This window comes from Electrona antarctica, assembly GCF_951216825.1.
Source record: "Electrona antarctica genome assembly, chromosome: 19".
NCBI classification, from domain to species: Eukaryota; Metazoa; Chordata; class Actinopteri; order Myctophiformes; family Myctophidae; genus Electrona; species Electrona antarctica.
The window spans coordinates 6,143,660-6,164,290 of NC_136800.1; the positions used below are offsets into that span (position 1 = coordinate 6,143,660).

Below are 20,631 nucleotides of genomic sequence, written 5' to 3' on the forward strand. Positions count from 1 at the left end.
AGCAACAAAAGAAAGGGAGAAAGGACAGCTGGACACTAGTGACACACAGATAAGAGAATTCAAATCCCAAGAGAAACCAAACCAAAGTAATAATTCCACTGATTTGATTAGACACATCGATCGCCCAATGAGCCTAATCATTTCCTGGCTGACCCTAAACTAGCCTGCTAACTATATTCAACAAATTAAACACAACAAACACACAAGTAGGCCTGGCCTTGCATGCACTCACCTTGGTGCTGAATCTCAAACGCACTATGGCTATAACCCACTTGTTGCTGTTGTCAGTGTAACCTTGGAGATTGCATTGAATGAATGTAGCCATACCCAACACTGAGTGTTGGCAAGCTGATTCGCCATAGACAATAGAGGGTATGCACATGCATAAAGTGATTGGCAAATCGAGTTAGAATAAATTAGTGACAAAGTGAGTTTAATGTCGTTTATCATCGTTTAATGCAATCGAAAGTAGTTTTTTGCCACTCGGTAGGCATTCCTGGATAACCTCCGGGTTTGATGATGATGTCACACGCATACCATCTATAAAATGAATGGATGGGTGGATGGATGGATAGATAGATTTTTTTTTTGCATTTGATTTTTGTCACATGACATCATATCTGAAAGCCAGACATTGGAGGGGTAGCACCCCTCAAAAAACATCCTGGCTGCGCTGCTTGGATTTTATGCTGTTTCCATCATGACAGCCATGTAAACAAACACACCATGTCATTTACAGCTAAACGTTGCTCTCAAGAATGTTTTTGAAAACATTTGAAGCGAGGAATAAGACGATGCAGTGTTTTTGTGTCATTCTTTTTGGCTATTCGTTCCAATCAATCGAAGGTTTAAAACCAAGACAAATCAAGGTCTGTTCAAACCCAGGGCGTCAAAAAGGGTTGGATCCTCTTCATGAAACGCAGCGATCATCTTCGACGATGCCTCGTTCCCTTTCTTTCGCACCATGTCGATGAATCGTCGTGCTTTCTCTTCTCTGTATCTCTCTGCTCTGATCATGTCCATCTCTTCGTCGTTGAGGACGTTCTCGTCCAGCAGTGTGTCCAGCAGACGATTGATCACAGGCACCGACACTCGCTTGATGAACTCTTTCCTCGCGGACCGCAGCGTCTCCGCTTCCTGACGCGTCAACATCGCTGTCGCTACGTTTGGCTGGCTGGGGCCGGCGTCTGGAGGAGAAATAATATAGTGGTTTCGGTTACACTTTATATACATTCAGTCAGATAACTCAGGAATAGATTGAACAAATATCTATTATAAATATCTATTATAAGAATGAGAATACAAGTGCGGATATAATATTTCATCTTGGCGTTCGGCTCTGCTACATTTTTCTCCTTGCTCAGCACGATATAGAGCGTATGTGCATGGATAAAGTGAGTGGCAAATCGAGTGGCAAAGTGATTTTACCGTCGTTTAACGTCATTTAATGCAATCAGATAGGACTTTTCTGTTTGGATGCATGGGCTGTCAAGGCCAGAAAGTAGTTTTTGCCATGATGTCACGCGCATACCCTCTTATTAGGCAGCCATCATTAAACATTAAGAGTAGGGAGATATAGATATACAATAAGTTAACAACCCCCCCATGGGCAACAGAACTAATAACAGAGCCCACCGGGGGTGCTGGGGTGGCGGAACGAACAGCCCATAACAACAATCAGGACCGCATATCCAGATTCCAGAATGAACGCAGACTTAGGTGAGCTTAAATACCCCGCCCAATTGGTCAGCTGATTGCCACGTCAGCATGCCGTATGAGTCTTGCATAACACTGTATACACCCACATAAGTGCAGCGTGTAACCTCTCGAGTAGACCTGAATGAATTAAATGAAACGGAGTAACTATGCTTACCTTCCAGTTCAACAGTTAAAGTTGAATAATAATTCTATAAGCCTATCTCACAGAATTTCCCCACCCCCTAAATACGGCCCCTTTCGGGGTTAGTGGTGATAGCGTGACGTCACTCCATAGACACTACATGTTAACCGAGGTAATTTAAGAAGTCTACAACTTTTGTTTTCTCAAGGTAAGGTTTGTTCTATCTGTTTGACCTGATTTACCATCTTGTTTGCTTCATAATAATATTGGTCTGTCACATTTTTACATTAGAAAATGTACTTAGATTCTCCAGAGAAAAAAACGTGTAAATGCTCATGTTAAAGACACCACTATTTACCGGAAGTGGGCGTGGAAAGCGGGCTGTGAGATAGGTTAAAGACAGTTAAAGTTGAATAATAATTCAATTCAACTGAGTAACTGTGTTAATTACCTTCCAGTTCAATGGCATCCGTCCAGACTTGGTTGTTCTCAGGGCCCATTAATGCCAACGAGACGACAGCTGCATTGAGATCCATCGTTACCTTAAATGTTGGATGGTAATTTGGTCCATAGTTCAGACGATATTTCACATTCTGAAAACAGAGATAACGATTAGATAGAACTAGTGTGTAATAGTACATTAGCAGTGCTAGCAATGGTAGTAGTTCTAGTAATAGTAATAATACTAGTATTGGTAGTAGTAGTAGTACTAGCAGCAGTAGTATTAGTTTTAGACATTATCATGTCTCTTAACTTATAATGAACTCAGGTTGTCGTTGTAATGTGTGATACCTCCTCAGGATGGATTGTCAGGTTGAGACAATGTGAAGCACATCGCAGTCTGTAGACCAAGTCTGGGGTCAGATCACAGTTGGAGGTGCTCTTCAGGTTTCCGTTCAAGTTTTCATAGAATGTCATCACCTACAATGACACAAACACAACAATGGAATGTCTTCACCTACGATGGCACAAACACAACAATGGAATGTCTTCACCTACGATGGCACAAACACAACAATGGAATGTCTTCACCTACGATGGCACAAACACAACAATGGAATGTCTTCACCTACGATGGCACAAACACAACAATGGAATGTCTTCACCTAAACACAGCAATACAGACTAGCCTCTGGATATCTGTTCAAACTCTGAATTTAACTTAACTTATCCTAAGGAACTTCGTACTTAACAGATAATATATTTTAAATGAGAAAAAGATGTTGCGCATCAGCAATAGTTTTCAGTGGAGTGCCAAACCCAAATCCAGTATACATCAAAAAGTAGGAATTTTAAAAAACTCCAAAAAGGCTATGCAGCAAGGCTGATACAATGCTCTGATGAAGGCTGCATAGCCGAAACGCGCAAGCGTTCCTTTTTTGTGTGTGCCAATAAAGAAATGGAAATGTGAGTACTTTGTCCGCCATTTATTTAGTTTTTGGATGTGCTACCTTTTTGGAGTTTTTTTAAATTCCTACTTTTTGAGATAATATATTTTACCTCTTTGAGAGCCACATTTCCAGGCAGCATTAATACACTCAGTTTCCGTGTTAGACGTCCTGGTGGTTGAAGGAACAGCAGAACCTGGCCAGATGTTGGATGGAGATACTCCATAATCTTCTTCCACAGGAGTCCAAACAGAGACAGGTGTGTCACGTTTAAAACCACGTGTGTCTGGGTCACTTTCTGTGGTTCAAAGAGGTACACCCCCTCATCTGTGACGTTGGCCACACTAAGGTCATCGCCTGTGAAAAGTTGTCATATAAGATATTTAACATGAATCCTGTTATTCTATTGTCAGGAGGACGGGAGAATATCGGGCGCTTGCGCTCGCTTGCCTTGAAGGGAAAAGAAAACAAAAAGACAGCCATGTTTTACATTCTCAGCACACAGAACACACTGTGGAACTGTGTCTGATTTTCACATATTCTCCTCACTGAAGGATTTATGTGTTTAATGCCTACTTTTATACATAAAAAACAAGCAAACTTCGCACATTTGGTTTCAACATATGGTCTGTTGTTATACTGTCACTTTGAAACAAGAAACTTGATTGGACAAGACTAGGAGCAACTCCTCACCAGGTGTGATGGCACAGTGTGGCAGGTGTAGCTGGCAGATAGACTTCTGAGGACACTGGATGTCAAACAGAGGACCTGCAGGAGTCCTTCCTGTTGACGGAAGACATCTTTCCTCCCACTGAACAGTCCTGTAGAGGACTTCTCCTTCCCTTGATGTTCCAAACACCAAGCTGGTCTCACTGCACTGGAACAGCCCCGCCCCGGGGCACGCGAACCTGTGATGATAAAAAACAATTATTTAAATTAATAAGTAGAAAAAGTGCTCCTTTTTTCACTGGAAGGAAAAATCTTGTCTATGGGGTTTTATCTTGGCAATATCGGTAGAGGACGCAGTGGAGTAACTTAAAGTATTTTTCATCCGGTGAAAAAAAACCCCTGTAAAGTGCATTTTATACATGTGGTGGGGGCTCAGAGTAGTAGGCTTTCTAATAACACAAGCCGTAACACAAGCCGCCTTTGTATTGGCGAGTAGCGAAAACATTCTTTTAATTTTCGCTTCAGTCGAGAGGCTGGTCTGCATTTCATGGGAGCGCAGGAAGACGAGAGTAGCATAGCTCTAATGAAGGCATTCGAGCTATGGACAATTAAGAGCTAAGCACCACCATGAGGCTGATTTTAAAATGTTCAAGTGGCATTTCTTCCTCTGCTAGTGGGAATGTGTGCAAAATTCATGGAAATCCCACGATGTGTTCATGATTTGAGGCATTTTGTTCAAAACGGAGCACTCCTGCAAACTTAGTCAATCAGAATGGAATAGGAAAAATTTAAAAGACCCGTTTGGTTTAATGACTATAGTGTACCAATTTGCGTGATGTTATCAAAAGTGATAGATTAAAAAAACTAAAATGCCTCCTGGTGGCGCTATAACAGGCCGATCTGAAACATTTGGGGCAGAGGTTCTGCTCTGGCATCCAGGGAGTTTGTGTGCATATAGTTTCTCTGCAATCGGCCCAACGGTGCCGGAGATTAGCTGATCACAGACGGACGGTTGAACACATACACAGCTTAACGTCGGGAAAGTTATACACGACTGACCCACCCAGGTGATGGCTATAATACTAATCACCGTAGTCTTACCGTGCATTACGTGAAAACTCCCGTTGGACGGTCGTTAAAGTTGATTGAGTTGGATACGGTTTCTCACTCTAACATTTCGTTGTATTTCTAGTTTTGTTAAGAATTCGTTCACGAAATACTTCACTCAAGGGAAACTTCCAAGGGAAACATCCCATAGAGTGAAGTATTTCGCTCACATTACTTACAAAACCTTGGTTTCTAAAGAAACCTTTTCGTTTTGTCGAAATAATGTCATGCACATTTGTCCAGTGCATAGCCTACTGCAGGCCTGGATGACTACATTTAGAAGACATTGAAGCTCTTTCTACTGAAATGATCGATTATTTAGTCATTTAACATGCATCTCAATGTGTGGGAAGGACAGCTTGCCATTGCATAGTGGAGTGGGTGGGGCTTTAATAGCATGTTGCATCCAGTTCATTTACAATGCCTGGGTTTGTTCTATTATTCTTCTTTTCTTCCGTTTATTTAACAGGTATGCGTGGCGTCCGTGCATGTGTGAGGGGTCTTAGCGATCGGTCTCTTTGATATTGATATACTGTATCATAACATAAGTAGGAAAGCACGATATAATCGGTAGCATATTCGGAATCGGCCATATCGGCCATACAAATGCCATATCGGTATCGGAACGGTCTAAAAATAATACAGATTATTTAATCGGTTATCACCAGCTAAAAATATCTAAAATGGAAAATATAATGTATCAATGAGTTCAATATAAATCAAAAGTATCTACAGTAGTACCTCTATAGTCTAGAAGAACAAAAGACAAATCAAATATGATGTCAAATCTTAACTAAAAATAAACTTTTACATTTTTTTTTTACACTTTCATTTGTGTGAAAACAGACACTGGGAAAAGAGTATAGGCTATGTATTGATTGATTGAATAATTTATTAACAGGCTTTGGGCCAAGCCCCTATAGGGCCTCTAGGCTTGTTTCCATTGAGGTCATCTGTATAATATCGAAATCGGTCAGAATCGGTATCGGCAGATATAACCCTGCAAACAATCGGAGATCGGATATCGGTCAGAATTTCATAATCGTGCACCCCTAATCATAAGCATGTGTAGGATGACTGACCTGTATTCAGTGGTTGTGTGTTCTGTGTGCACGATGGGGGAGAAACTGGTTGGAATGACTGGCCTGAAATACACCAACAAACACACACAATTTGATTTTAGATTTGACAGATTATACTATTAGCCCAATGGTATACTACTTAAAGAAAATAGTAGATCTATAATGCATCTGCAACGTGTTGTGAGCTTGTGGATAGCCTACTGTATATCTGTTCTGCAGCACAGTTGTGCACGTATTGCACATATAACTTTTAATATTAAATGAAAGTGTGTGTGTGTGTGTGTGTGTGTGTGTGTGTGTGTGTGTGTGTGTGTGTGTGTGTGTGTGTGTGTGTGTGTGTGTGTGTGTGTGTGTGTGTGTGTGTGTGTGTGTGTGTGTGTGTGTGTGTGTGTATGTGTGTGTGTGTGTGTGTGTGTGTGTGTGTGTCTGTGTGTGTCTGTGTGTATATGAGTGCGCGTGCGCAACTTACTCAATCTGACTCAAAGACACTGAGGAGTCAATCCCCACAAAGAACCCAATATAGAGGGGCTCAGTGAATGTGGTCTGGAAGGTGTAGAGGTGTGTGTGTGTCTCAGAGCACACTCTGTAGAAGGACAGACTGCCAGCAGGACAGTCCACATACACTGCTACTCTGTTGGAGCCAGAGGGACGGACGTGGAGGGCGGTTGACTTCCTATTGTGAGTGACATAGTATCTGTTGTCTCCCTCATACAATTTCAGACTCCAGGACAGGTCGTTCAATCCAAGCAAACCGTCAAAACCCTCTCCTTTGCTGTTGATTCTTCTGTATGTCGCTCCTATAGCAACCATTCCACTCCCCTCTACCTCGCAGTAACAGCATCCAGTCAGACCCTCTCTACACAGAACCTGTGAGACGTGCTGAAATCTGTCTGGATGGTCTGGATACCGCTGATCTTCTCTGACACATGTCACCTTTCTGTTGTTCTCAGACAGAGAGAGGAGTTTGTATGCTGTGTTTGTGTCCAGTGTGAGAGGACAGGCATCTGATGGAGATGACAAACAATATTTCACTATATGATATCTACCAAAAATAAAGTAGTATTTATGGTATTTAACAGTATACTGTGCGTGCGACGCGTGCGTGCCTATTTTGTATATAGCTGCTGTGTTACAAGACACATTTCAGTGAAAGCTAATAATAAAGTAATATATTGCATCATATGTCTGTACTCACATGTTTTCAGAAGTAGAGGTGAATGGTCATGTTCTTCTTCTTGATCCAACCTGTAGGAATGAAACACACAAGTTAAGTTGGTACCACAAGGTGCTCCACTAGTATGTTGACGTGTAGAGTCCACTGCTGTACTGACTTTGGATAGGTTGGAATGGCTTAGGGTTGACAGAGTAGCAACTTGCATTGGGCCTGGTCTACAAGATTCACTACACCACTAAGATACCCATGTACCTGTCAAAATACTTCCTTAAACAATTCCGGACAGGAACCCCTTTTGGTGTTTCAAGCATTATGTTATGCTTTAGCTGTTGAAAAATAACAGATGTACAAGCTCATAGTGCCGCGCTACGAGCTTGTAGATCTGCTATTTTTGAAAAATCGCGAAAATGTGGCGCAAATCTTTGAATATATATTCCTTCACAGTGAACGTTTTTAACTAAAATCTTTGCTTCTGGGGGGTCCCTGGAACAACATATTTTCAGATGGGGGTCGGCGGCCAAATACAGATAATTCTGGGGCTCCTTGACATGAAAAAGGTTGAGAACCATACAAACATAGAAACATAGGGTTTTTCAGAAAACAGTCAGGATTTAGAAGGCATTTGTAGAATTGTCGTCAGGTCTAAATGGGTTAAGTTGTGTCTTGCAAAACTCTCTCTCACAAATCATTTCAGAGTGGAATGACTTCACATATACTCACTTGAGAGTAGCCAGTCCAACAGAGAGCAGCTGCTCTCCTCCTGAGCCTCCGGGTTGATTGAAGCTCATGTCGAGCTCTTTCAGATGGGACTGGGAGAGGTTGGAACGCAGAGCTGAGGCCAGACAAGAAAAGCCTTCCTCTGAGACCAGACAGTGTGACAGCCTGCAGAGAAACAAATATTTTAACAAATTGCTTCTGATATTCACATAGAGATCCAAACAGAGAGAAAATAAACAATATTTACCTCAGAATCTCCAGTGTGCAGTGTGGACTTTGGAGTCCAAAAGACAGCTCTTTCACTCCTGAATTATTTAACTCGTTAGAACTTAAATCCAACTCTGTCAGACTAGATGAGTTGGAACCGAGAAGTGAGGATAATTCCTTACAGGATTTCTCTGTGAGGTTAGTTTGTCTTAACCTGAAGAAAAAAAGACAGGATGACATTACATTAGCTTTCCCCTTGCTTTATGTCAAGAAGAAGAAGGAAAAAAAACATATCGACCACCAAATCGTGCTAAAATTAGTGGAATTAGTGGGCACGGTGTTGCAGTCGGTAGCGCTGTCGTGGAGTTTGCATGTTCTCCCCGTGGACCTAGGGTATGTACCCTCACAAAATACATGCAGTAATCCTGGTCTCTATACTGCCTGTCCCTGCAGGCCAGCCGGGGTGCCTGATGGAGGGGAAAGGAACTGCTTGGAATAAAGTGTTCCTTCCAAGTGCTACGTCCTTGAACGAAGCATGAGTTCAGCTCAGGGAGAGGGAGAGTAGCGCCCAGGATGACAGCTTCAGCAATTGGCACCGGGTAAAAAAGTGGAATCACTGTGTTTTTCTTCTACTAAAGTTACTAAGGTTAAGGGTGACCGAGAGAGATTGAGCAATGCAGAGTAAGACAGGGATTTTACACCTCTCTTCACATGCATTGCGCCATGCCAAAAGAAAGATACAAAAGGTGTTCGAAGGGGGGCGGGAAAGGGGGGGATAAGTGACTTATCCAGAAATGAAATAGACAAGAACAATCATCACACTTCTATAGTTATAGAATAATGGAACCCTGCATCACTGCCCACAATCACCACCATGAACTGATCTAACCTAAGTGTCTTCAGTCTGCATTGTTGACTCTCAAGTCCAGGAAATAGCATCGTCATCCCGGAGTCGGTCAAGTCGTTTTGACTCAAGTCCAGTGCTTGAAGACTAGAGCTGTAACGGAGAACGGAAGCCAGATGTTCACAGCAGCTCTCTGAGAGGCGACAGCCATCCAGCCTAAATGGAGATAAACACATACATAATTGTCTTATTTGAGTGTCTTTGTTGACTGCTCTGAGGACTGTGTTCATGAAACATAAATAAATTATATTTTACTATAGTCCTATGACTATAGTAAAATATAATGTATTGACTAGTCCCCAAACTAGTCCCCAAATTACAGAGAGGCTAGGACGGCTAATGTAGCGGTCCGGGCACCTGCTAAGCCAGCCTGACGGCATGTCGCGGGTTCGACTCCCGATCCCGACAACATGTTTTTAATGTACCTTGTATTTTACCTCAGGCACTTAATGTTTGATTGATTGATTTAATAGTTTATTAAACAGAAATGTAAAAACACCAACAGAGTTCAGTCATACAGATTTTATATATATATAGAGAGAGAGAGAGAGAGAGAGAGAGAGAGAGAGAGAGAGAGAGAGAGAGAGAGAAATTGATGGATGGATTTATGGATAGATAGAAAAATAAGCACTACTGACCTCAGACTTTTCAGTCTACAATTTGGACTCTTCATTGCATCACAGAGCCTCTTCACTGTAGCTTCACTCAGGAACCTAACAGATAGATCCAGTTCAACCAGATAGGATGGATTAGAGCTGAGAGCTGAGACCAGAACCTCACACTCTTTCTCACTGATGACACCATCAATTCTGTAATTACACATTAAATGTGTAAAAAAGGAAAATGTGCGTGTTACAATTACAAAACAATGGGGCCGATTCAAACAATTTACACTCAATCCTGTTTTTCTCATTTTGAGCGTACCGGGATTTCAGACCATTCCTATGTTACGAGTGGAATTCATCATTATTTCTTTAGTATGATTTGCTCCATTTTGTTAAAATTCACATGAATACTAACCGAGCCTTTCTGCAGTTCCTCACAGCTGGCAGCAGTCTCCGTCGCCCCCCCAGTGATGTGTTGTATTTATCCAGATCAAACTCATCCATGACCTCCTCTGACATCAGCAGCATGTAGGCCAGAGCTGAACACTGGGTGTCAGACAGTTGTGTCTTTGATCTGTCCCCTGACTTCAGGTACTGCTGGATCTCCTGATGTACTGAGTCATCCTTCATCTCCATCAAACAGTGGAAGATGTTAATACATCTGTCAGGATCTCCACTGCACTCCATCTTCTTCAGGTTGTTGATGGCTCTCTGGATCTCCCCTGGACTGTTCTCTGTCTGACCCAGCAGACCTCCTAACAGATTTTGGTTGGACTGCAGTGAGAGACCATGAAGGAAGCGGACAAAGAGGTCCAGGTGGCCATTCTTACTCTCCAGGGATTGTTCCAAGGCTCTCAGCAGGAAGTCATCCAGGGACATGTTACTCATCAGGGCTTTTTCAATGTCTCTCTGCTGGTAGTCATCTGGGGACATGTCTCCAGATAACATCTGACTGTAGTCATCTCTCAGGGACATGTAACTGAACTCTGGCAGGAATGTCTTAATCACCTCCACGTTCTTCTGTGTGAAACAGTGGAACAGGTAGACTGCTGCCAGAAACTCCTGGATGCTCAGATGAACAAAGCTGTAGACCTTTCTCTGGAAGAGCACACTTTCTCTTTTGAAGATCTCTGTGCACACTCCCGAGTACAGTGCGGCGTCGTTCACATCAAGACCACACTCTTCCAGGTCTTCTTGGTAGAACATGAGGCTGCCTTTCTCCAGATGTTCAAACGCCAGCTTGCCCAGCTTCAGAAGAATCTCCCAGTCAGTCGCCATGAGCTTCTGTTGACTCGGCTCATGTGTCTCGTCGTCATACTTCTTCTTCCTCCTTGTCTGGACCAAAATGAAGTGGGAGAACATCTCGGTCGGGGTCGTGGGCAGCTGTCCAGTCTCGTCCGTCTTCAACATGTCCTCCAGAACGGCGGCAGCGATCCAACAGAAGAGCGGGATGTGACACAGGATGCGGAGGCTCCTCGTTTTGTTGATGTGTGAGATGATTCTGCTGGCCAGCTCCTCATCATCACTGAATCTCCTCCTGAAGTACTCGTCCTTCTGGGCGTCTGTGAACCCTCGTACTTCTGTCACCCTGTCGACCCATTGAGGAGGGATCCGATTGGCTGCTGCAGGTCTGGTGGTTACCCAGAGTTGAGCTGAGGGGAGCAGATTCCCCTTGATGAGGTTCGTCAACAGACCGTCCACTGATGATGTCACTGTGACATCAGACACGAGGGCATTGTTGTGGAAGTCCAGAGACATTTTGCTTTCATCCAATCCATCAAAGATGAACACAGTCTTACAGGCAGCGAGCTGCTCTGCCGTGAGCATCTTTAATGTTGGATGGAAAACATGGATCAGTGTGAGAAGACTGTGCTGCTCATCTCGGACCAAGTTCAGCTCCCGGAACGACATCAGAATCAGGAGGTCAATGTGCTGATTGGCCACGCGCTCCGCCCAGTCCAGAGTGAACTTGTACACGGAGAAGGTTTTCCCAATGCCGGCGATGCCCTGTGTGAGAACTCTTTGGATGGGCGTCTCGCTGCCTGCTGAGCACTTCAAGACGTCAGAGCACGGGATCTTCTCGTCAAAGAGGGCCTTCTCCATCTTGGACGCTTCCTCAAGCTGCCACAGCTCGTGTTGCTGATTGAGCCCTTCACTGTCTCCCTTTAAGAGGTAGAGTGTTGTGTAGTTCCTGTTGAAGGAGGTTCCTGCAGGTACCGGTCCAGTGATGTCATCCCTCTGACCTTCTATCCACTTTATCACACTGGTCATATACGTGTCTCTGACATCCACTGGAACACAACAGTTCATCAATGTTAACCCATTCAGGCCTGAGATCAGATTCTAAAAATGTCTCAACAATGGAAGGCCAAGTTTTCAGTCATACGCCCTCGCAGCGTATAATCAACGCAGTAACATAACTCTGTATGTTTTATTCTTTACAGAGTACATGATTAACGCATTTTGACCTAAGATCAGATTCTAAAAATGTCTTCTACATCCTGACAGTTTTCTGAAAAAGCTTCTATCTATGTCAGTCGTTCTTCGATTTTTGAAAAATAGCAGACCTACAAGCTCGTAGCGCGCCACTCGGTGGCGCGCTATGAGCTTGTAGATCTGCTATTTTTCAAAAGCTAAAGCATAACATAATGCTGGGTGCTGGGTTCCCGCCCAGAATGGGTTAAACACATGTTCAGTCATAACTTCACATCATAGCCTATGATTTGTAATATGCATTCCACTTTTAAATACAGGATCAAATGTAAATAAAACACTCTGAAACTAACAGAAACTATTTGACTAGTGTACCTATTTCTCAATGTATTTACTGACTTAATTAGTGAGCTATTATGTATTACATGTACTGTATAATAAATAAATTATTTTCATCATGTCATAAATGAATGAATGTCAGGCTTTACTTGGCACAATGCTGGTGGGAAGGTCACATACTGAACCCCTGGACAGATCCTCAGTCCTCTCTCTGTGGACACGCACGCACGCACACACACGCACACACACACACACACACAATTCTTATCCCACGATTTTGTAACCCATTTTTCACCCCTGTGTCAATTATCGAATGTGATCCTGGGCTCTACACACCCTCCGCCAACCTAGTCCCCATATATGGGGGACATGGGGAGAGCAACGGACTTGAACTCATGCTTCCTTCATGCCTGAGTGTCCAAGTTGCTCCTTTACACCTGACAGGGGGGAGTTTCCCTGGTTGGACGTAGCGCGTGGAAGGAACATGTTATTCCAACCAGTTCCTTTCCCCTCCATCAGGCGTCCAAGGCTGGCCAGGGGGAGGCAGTTTAGAGACCAGGATTACTGCATGTTTTTTGTGAGGGTACCTATACCCTAGGGCAGGGGTTCTCAACGTTTTTGGCCGGGGACCCCCGAAAATGCTTTGGCAACGTCTCGGGACCCCCGCCCCGCCCCCTCCCGACCCCCAATATAAATTGACTGCTACAATAACCTTAAACCATTTTGGGCGGGAACCCCTTTTGGTGTTTTAAGCATTGTTATAATTTAGCTATTGAAAAATAGCAGATATACAAGCTCATAGCGCGCCACCGAGTGGCGCGCTACGAGCTTGTAGGTCTGCTATTTTTGAGAAAAATCTTCTTTTTTTTTTTTTTTGAAAATAATTTGGGGACCCCCTAAAATAATTTGGCGACCCCCCGAGGGGTCGCGACCCACGGGTTGAGAACCCCTGCCCTAGGGGACACGGGGAGAACATGCAAACTCCACACATTTCGCCAACCCCGCCTCGGGTATGGGCACTGGGCCAGGAGGAGGAAACACACCACCAGCACCCACAGTGTCCCGAGCGGGAATCGAACCCAGGACCTTCTAGCTGTGAGGCGACAGCACTACCAACTGTGCCACCGTGAGCACATGTTTCTCTTTCTGATGCCGCGTTCACACTGGCAGATGCAAAATATACAAAGATATTCCTTGCATGTGATTGTGTTGGAGTTTGGAAGCGCTCGTTGAATATCACTCAACGGCCCATGCGTACCACCTGTTTTGAATGTGCACATAGTGCAGCAGGCAGCAGGAGGTTGCTTTACTGATAACGAGCGCTTCCATACTCTGATACTTAGAAAATAATCATCTGCAAGGAATTTCTTGACAGGAAGTAGCTCATAACATGTCTACGGTGGATTTTTATTAAACAAACACTTTGCAGATAGAAAGAGGATAATTCAAGCTTTCCCTACAGCTGCAATGTTGGTGATTTTGACGTTGTTTAATATAATTAGAGAGGGCTTTTCTGTTTGGATGAATGGGCTGTCTATGGGAAGTATCCTTTATAGGTATCACCTTGCTGGCAAGATGGCTGCGGTCTGAATATGGCCAATAGCAACATCTCACACGATTCTGCACGTTTGGAGGTTGAATAAAATACAAAAACTGCATCGCGGACTTGTCACCTTTTTGGAACCTTAGCCACTCGAGCCAAATCTTAATTTCTCTCATGTCTAACATAAAAATCTTCATTTTGCTATACAGAAGGAATACAAAAGGCATATTATATTACTTAATCAAATGTTTATTTGACCATTAGATACAGGGCCAGACAATGGCATCTTTTATGAGGAATAAAATGAAATGAAAAGTGCACTGTCTTGTCTGTCACATGATTCACATCACATGCAAAAGCAGAGATGTTATTGTGGCTACCATGCTGGGGGGGGACTTTCTTTAACTGGCCCATGCGCATGTGCGTTTATTGGCCACGCGCGCGCAGACAGCATTCACAGAAAAGTATTTTTGATAAATTGTTAACTGTTTAGTTTAATTGAATAATTTCTTAACGATTGATTACTCGATTAACGATTAACTATTAACATCCCTTACCTATAGTGATCTTACCTTCTGTCTGGTGGTTCGTCTTCATTTCCGGATGCTGGAGACTTCTCCATTGTGTCCCCAGAGTCACTCATCTTCTAGAATCTAGATTTTAACACATCTATGATGAACAGAGAACACAAAGAAGGCCATTTAAACACTAAAGTCCAAAATCCTAACGCATATAAATATATGTACATTTTAATTAATTTGCTTTATACCATATATGATGCATGGGACTCGCATTAGAGATGATTTGTACTTTGTATGACTTTTTTTGTATTACAATTTAGCAATAGGCCTTTTTATCAAAATGTTTTGAAAACTGCAGATCTATACAAGCTCAAAATGGGTAGCAATGGGATGTGTTTTGTGCTTGTAGATCAGCTGTTTTGAACAAATAATGGTTAAAGGAATATTTCACTTTCAAACATGTTTGATCATTATTGTAACGTCTAATCAGGCTTTTGTGAGCACCCCGGACAGTTTGTACGTTGTTAATAATAATAACTTGAATTTATATAGCACGCCTTTCAATCATTCAAGATCCTGATAAATCTTGAAAAATGTTTAACAATTTAGTGACATTTTTTGAGGGGCGCTAGCCCCTCCTATATCCAGCTTTTGGTGTGTGTGCATAAACGTTGTCCTATATACAAACATTAAATTCCCATTGACAATGAATGGACAATTTTACGTCATAGTGTCTGAGCAAATATATGATGATGAAAAAAGCGCCCCTCACTCCACACGGGTGTGATTTTTTATTTTATTATTTAATAACACAAATCTTCTCTTATGGGGGTCCCTGGCAGAACATATGTTCAGATGGGGGTCTGCAGCCACATGTCAATCTGGGGGTCCTGACATGAAAATGTTTGAGAACCACTGATTTATATAGAACCAAAAACAGAGCCCTGGTGAACCCCGGGAAACAAAAGTATAAAGCGTTTAAGGAAAGGAAACACGTACAAGGACATGAAACAAATGAACTCATAGTTATGTCGTTAATAGTAGATTTACTTTATAGATAATAAATATAATAATAGTGGAGATTCATTTACCACTCTTATATTTCTCTTAAAACACAACTAAACACCTTTCTGTTTGCCACTGTTTGATTGAGTTATTTTGTATTTGTATTTTTCTCTTCTTTACCGTAACAGTACTTTTATGTACTTTTATGTATTTTATGCATCCTAATGTAATTTTATATAGTTATGAATCTATTTCCTTTGCTTGATGTTCTGTGGAAATCCTTGTTGAAATTGAATAACTTGATGTTTTGTGTAAATAAATCCTTGTTGAAATGGAATTATCTTGATGTTCTTTGTAAATAAAGCCTTATCGAATTGAATTGTCTTGTTGTTGAAATGTGCTCTACAAGACAGACAGCTGTCTATATAATCGATCAGTGGTTCTCAAACATTTTCATGTCAAGGACGCGTCATCCCAAACCCTATACCACTTATGCAAGGACGTGCCGTGATTGGCCAGTGCACTTATGCAAGGACGTGCCGTGATTGGCCAGTGCACTTGTGCAAGGACGTGCCGTGATTGGCCAGTGCACTTGTGCAAGGACGCGCCGTGATTGGCCAGTGCACTTGAGCAAGGACGCGCAGTGATTGTCCAGTTGCTACTTTGAGTGGCAGTCGGGGCAACCGCTCTCGCCAGAACATGATTCACTATTGGGCCGCAACTCAAACGGCGCTGAGTCGGCTCAATCGAACGCCGCAACGTTCGGCACGGCGACTCGCTCGGTGGTGTCTCTTGTGGCTCAAGTTCGCTTGAGACGGCGGGCCTCCGTCGTGGGGAAAGTTTTATCGACCAAAAAACTGCCCGCAGAGGCACTTCCGCGTAGGCCACAGAAGCGGGGTGTGGTTATTAGCACAAGCCGTGTAGGATTTAGTTGTGTCAAGGACCCCCAAATGAATGTGTATTTGGCCTGTGGACCCCCATCTGAAACCCTGTTGTTCCAGGGACCCCCATCTGAAACCCTGTTGTTCCAGGGACCCCCATCTGAAACCCTGTTGTTCCAGCTAGGGACCCCCATCTGAAACCCTGTTGTTCCAGGGACCCCCATCTGAAACCCTGTTGTTCCAGCTAGGGACCCCCATCTGAAACCATGTTGTTCCAGCTAGGGACCCCCATCTGAAACCATGTTGTTCCAGGGACCCCCATCTGAAACCATGTTGTTCCAGGGACCCCCATCTGAAACCCTGTTGTTCCAGGGACCCCCATCTGAAACCATGTTGTTCCAGGGACCCCCATCTGAAACCCTGTTGTTCCAGGGACCCCCATCTGAAACCATGTTGTTCCAGGGACCCCCATCTGAAACCATGTTGTTCCAGGGACCCCCATCTGAAACCCTGTTGTTCCAGCTAGGGACCCCCATCTGAAACCCTGTTGTTCCAGGGACCCCCATCTGAAACCCTGTTGTTCCAGGGACCCCCATCTGAAACCCTGTTGTTCCAGCCAGGGACCCCCATCTGAAACCCTGTTGTTCCAGCTAGGGACCCCCATCTGAAACCCTGTTGTTCCAGCCAGGGACCCCCATCTGAAACCCTGTTGTTCCAGGGACCCCCATCTGAAACCCTGTTGTTCCAGCTAGGGACCCCCATCTGAAACCCTGTTGTTCCAGGGACCCCCATCTGAAACCCTGTTGTTCCAGGGACCCCCATCTGAAACCCTGTTGTTCCAGCTAGGGACCCCCATCTGAAACCCTGTTGTTCCAGCTAGGGACCCCCATCTGAAACCCTGTTGTTCCAGGGACCCCTATCTGAAACCCTGTTGTTCCAGCTAGGGACCCCCATCTGAAACCCTGTTGTTCCAGGGACCCCCATCTGAAACCCTGTTGTTCCAGGGACCCCCATCTGAAACCCTGTTGTTCCAGGGACCCCCATACAAGATTTGTGTTGTTATCAAATTATCAGATTTTAGTTTTCATTTTTTTATAGCATGATCTACATACACGCTCACGCCAGCTTGTAGATCTGCTCTTTTCTATTTGAGGTACAGTATGTAAGGCAAGTCTGTTTTTGCAGCTATCTGTAGAGCACACTTCACAAACATCAATTAAGGCATTTAATGCAATGTGCTTTACACAGAACATCATAAAACACAATTATTAAACTATAATATAGGATGCATAAAACAACTTTTGGGAATGTAAGTGTGTATCCAGGTTCTGGGGCCAAGTGGCACATGAGTTAAGCGACATTTTCAAGGTGAAAATAAAGAAGGATCCGGGAGCTTTCTTACTGGGACTCCCGTCAAAAGAAATTAATTTGATACCCTTACAATTCAAACTATTTGATAAACTTCTACTTTCAGCCCGGAAATGCATTCTGATAAACTGGATTAAGGATAAGCCTCCAACTGTACAAATGTGGTATAGAGAGATCTTCGGTGTGCTACCCCATGAAAGACTCTGTGCAATGCATAGAGGAAACAACGCTTCCTTTCAGGTGGTGTGGGCCCCATTATTAGATTATTTTCCTGCTGAACTTTCTCAGATCCTTCTAAAGGCCCAATGCCCCCATTGATTGGACAGACCTAGGATAGGAAAAAGGGAAGAAAATGGGGAAAAAAACTGTATGTCTACATGTGAATGGGCTCGAGGCATGTGCAATACTGTGGCTGTCTTGGTTTGCTTTCCTTTTTGCTTGTTTTTCTTTTTGTTTTGCTTCTTATGATGATGGCGTAGAGGAACCCGTCCCCCCCTGTCCCCTGTCCCCCGTCCCAATGTTTTTTTGTTTTTTTGTTTTATCTGCCTGTCAGTTTGGTAAAGTATGTCTTTTGTAAAGGTTTGTAAAGTAAGTAACTGTATGTGAAAAAATAAAAACCAATACAAATATTAAAACCAGGATGCATAAAACAGAAGAAGTACACATTTGCATTTACAGTTACCTAGTGCAGAAGAGAAAGAATAAAGAAAAGTAAGTCAATCAAAGGCAGCAGCAAACAAAGGTCTAGAGTGGCAGCAGACCTGCAGTTGAACGGTCCTATCACGTTACTTACAATGTATCACAATAACATTATGAACTGCGTATGCACATGCATTTTATCTGTGGCTGTTCTCGCCCTGAGGCGTGTGTGAGTGTGTGAGTGTGAGTGTGTGTGTGTGTGTGTGTGTGTGTGTGTGTGTGTGTGTGTGTGTGTGTGTGTGTGTGTGTGTGTGTGTGTGTGTGTGTGTGTGTGTGTGTGTGTGTGTGTGTGCGTGTGTGTGTGTGCGCGCGCAAACTGGTCAGACTACTACTTGGCCTCTTAACCAATGATCTTAAAATAGGGGTGTTTTCCCACTACCCACACGGAAACGAAATATTTACAGTAACAGTGTATGCCAATATATTATACTGTATATGGCAAATATAGCTTATGCAGAATATATGTTGCATATATGCCATATTCAGGTTCATATGTGCATATACAGTACGTGGATTTATAGGAAATATATTTGTCATATATAGCTCATATATATATATCCACATACAGTATTATGTTAATCATGTGTGGCATATACAAATATATGTTCACATATTTTAGGATTTTTTTCTGGGGTGGGATGTTTGTATTCCTGTAAATCAATAGGCTATTAAGGAGTTAAAAAGGCCAAATCGACATTAAAAATGGCAAAAAAAAGAAATGGCCGAATGCATCATGACACATCAGTCTCTCTCTTGCCATTTCCTGAAAGTTGGCAGCCCTGCCTGCCAACTTTCTAGATAGGGCTATATCTTGTGCCACCCCTTAACACTTATACTTAAACTTTTAAAATAGTTCAAATAGCTGATCTACAAGCTCACAACATGTAGATGTAGATTGGCTAGTTGAACTATTTTAAAATGATTTTCAAAATAGTAAAAAATGGCAAATAAGTTTAGGGATAAGGGATAAGGGTGGCGCAAGATGGAGCCCATATACTGTAGCTAAACTCCACTCCACTTACCTGGTGAGTTGAGCTTGTTGTGTGTAGTTCTGTGTTGTTGTTAAAGTACAGGTAAAGTTACAACTCTTCTCTGTCTTCCTGCTGTAATATGTCTTCCTGCTCTAACTGATGGTGCTGAAGAGACCGGGAGGGGCAGAAACAAGGGTGTGTGTGTGTGTGTGTGTGTGTGTGTGTGTGTGTGTGTGTGTGTGTGTGTGTGTGTGTGTGTGTGTGTGTGTGTGTGTGTGTGTGTGTGTGTGTGTGTGTGTGTGTGTGTGTGTGTGTGTGTGTGTGTGTGTGTGTGTGTGTGTGTGTGCACACGTGCGTGCGATGTCTCAGGTATGTCTAACTCAGGTATGTCTAACTCAGGTATGTCTAACTCAGGTATGTAAAACATGTCAGTGCATTTTAACCATTTGTTGACTGAAATAATTAGTGGATCATGATGAATTCAGGGTATCATGTGTCAAACTAGGGTATTTTCATTATTCTGAATCCATTCCAAGCATTAGTTTTGCACGAAACACACTCCTTGGGCTATATATAAGCGTGGAAGTCCGTGGTCAGACAATGGTCTGCCCCAATCCCATATGAAATGCACTCCCCAGCTAGTTCATTCCACAGTTTTTGATTTTATTTTTTTACTTTGTCTTAGTGTTTTCCCCCCTAATAAAGTTGTTTTATTTGTTTTCTCATGCCCCCCATGTAAAGCACATTAAGTATTCATGGCTTTGGATATTAAGTAGCCTTTGATTTAAAAGAAAAATCACACCCGTGTGAACTGAGTGGTGCAAGGTCTTATATAGCCTGATGGTCTGACGTAATGTCAGTGACCATAGTAACCATGCTCATTCTTTTGAGGGACAGGTACACAAACACACACACACACGGGTACTAACAAAGCCAGTTGTTGGAGTGGTTTTCACCACTCAAAAACATAATGAAGTGACATTATTCCGGTAGAGTGTCTCAGCCCTGCGGCCACTACTCGCCTTTAAGGCGTCTTACTGGTATGAATAGACTTAGTGTGAATATTGATCTATCTGGAGGTTGGTGAGAGAGTATTTGGTAGTTTAATGGATGTTCTAGCATCGCCAGAATCTTCCCTCTGGATACAAATATCAGACCCGTCTGAAGTGAGTGGTACT

The 20,631-nt window shown here is 43.1% G+C and overlaps 1 protein-coding gene across 1 annotated transcript; it reads right to left on the bottom strand.

The window, feature by feature from the left end:
- Positions 1-854: 854 nt before the first annotated feature.
- LOC306943802 (uncharacterized protein) lies at positions 855-14,664 on the bottom strand. The gene is made up of 15 exons (XM_079530328.1): positions 14,581-14,664; positions 12,615-12,676; positions 10,109-11,984; positions 9,727-9,879; positions 9,074-9,244; positions 8,225-8,398; positions 7,981-8,142; positions 7,282-7,331; positions 6,556-7,090; positions 6,087-6,149; positions 3,922-4,136; positions 3,341-3,585; positions 2,633-2,761; positions 2,292-2,433; positions 855-1,187 (listed from the first exon to the last, which is right to left on the bottom strand). The coding sequence occupies exons 1-15, from the start codon at positions 14,649-14,651 to the stop codon at positions 865-867; spliced, it is 4,371 nt and encodes a 1,456-aa protein (XP_079386454.1). The 5' UTR covers positions 14,652-14,664; the 3' UTR covers positions 855-864.
- Between the last annotated feature and the right edge of the window lie 5,967 nt (positions 14,665-20,631).

Excerpts from the sequence above, each read along its gene's own strand:
- LOC306943802 (XM_079530328.1), bottom strand. The coding sequence starts at position 14,651 with ATGAGTGACTCTGGGGACACAATGGAGAAGTCTCCAGCATCCGGAAAT. Across the intron at positions 8,143-8,224 it reads TGCACACTGGAGATTCTGAG|GCTGTCACACTGTCTGGTCT; the intron begins GTAAATATTGTT and ends GTTTCTCTGCAG. Across the intron at positions 2,762-3,340 it reads GAAATGTGGCTCTCAAAGAG|GTGATGACATTCTATGAAAA; the intron begins GTAAAATATATT and ends GTGTCATTGTAG.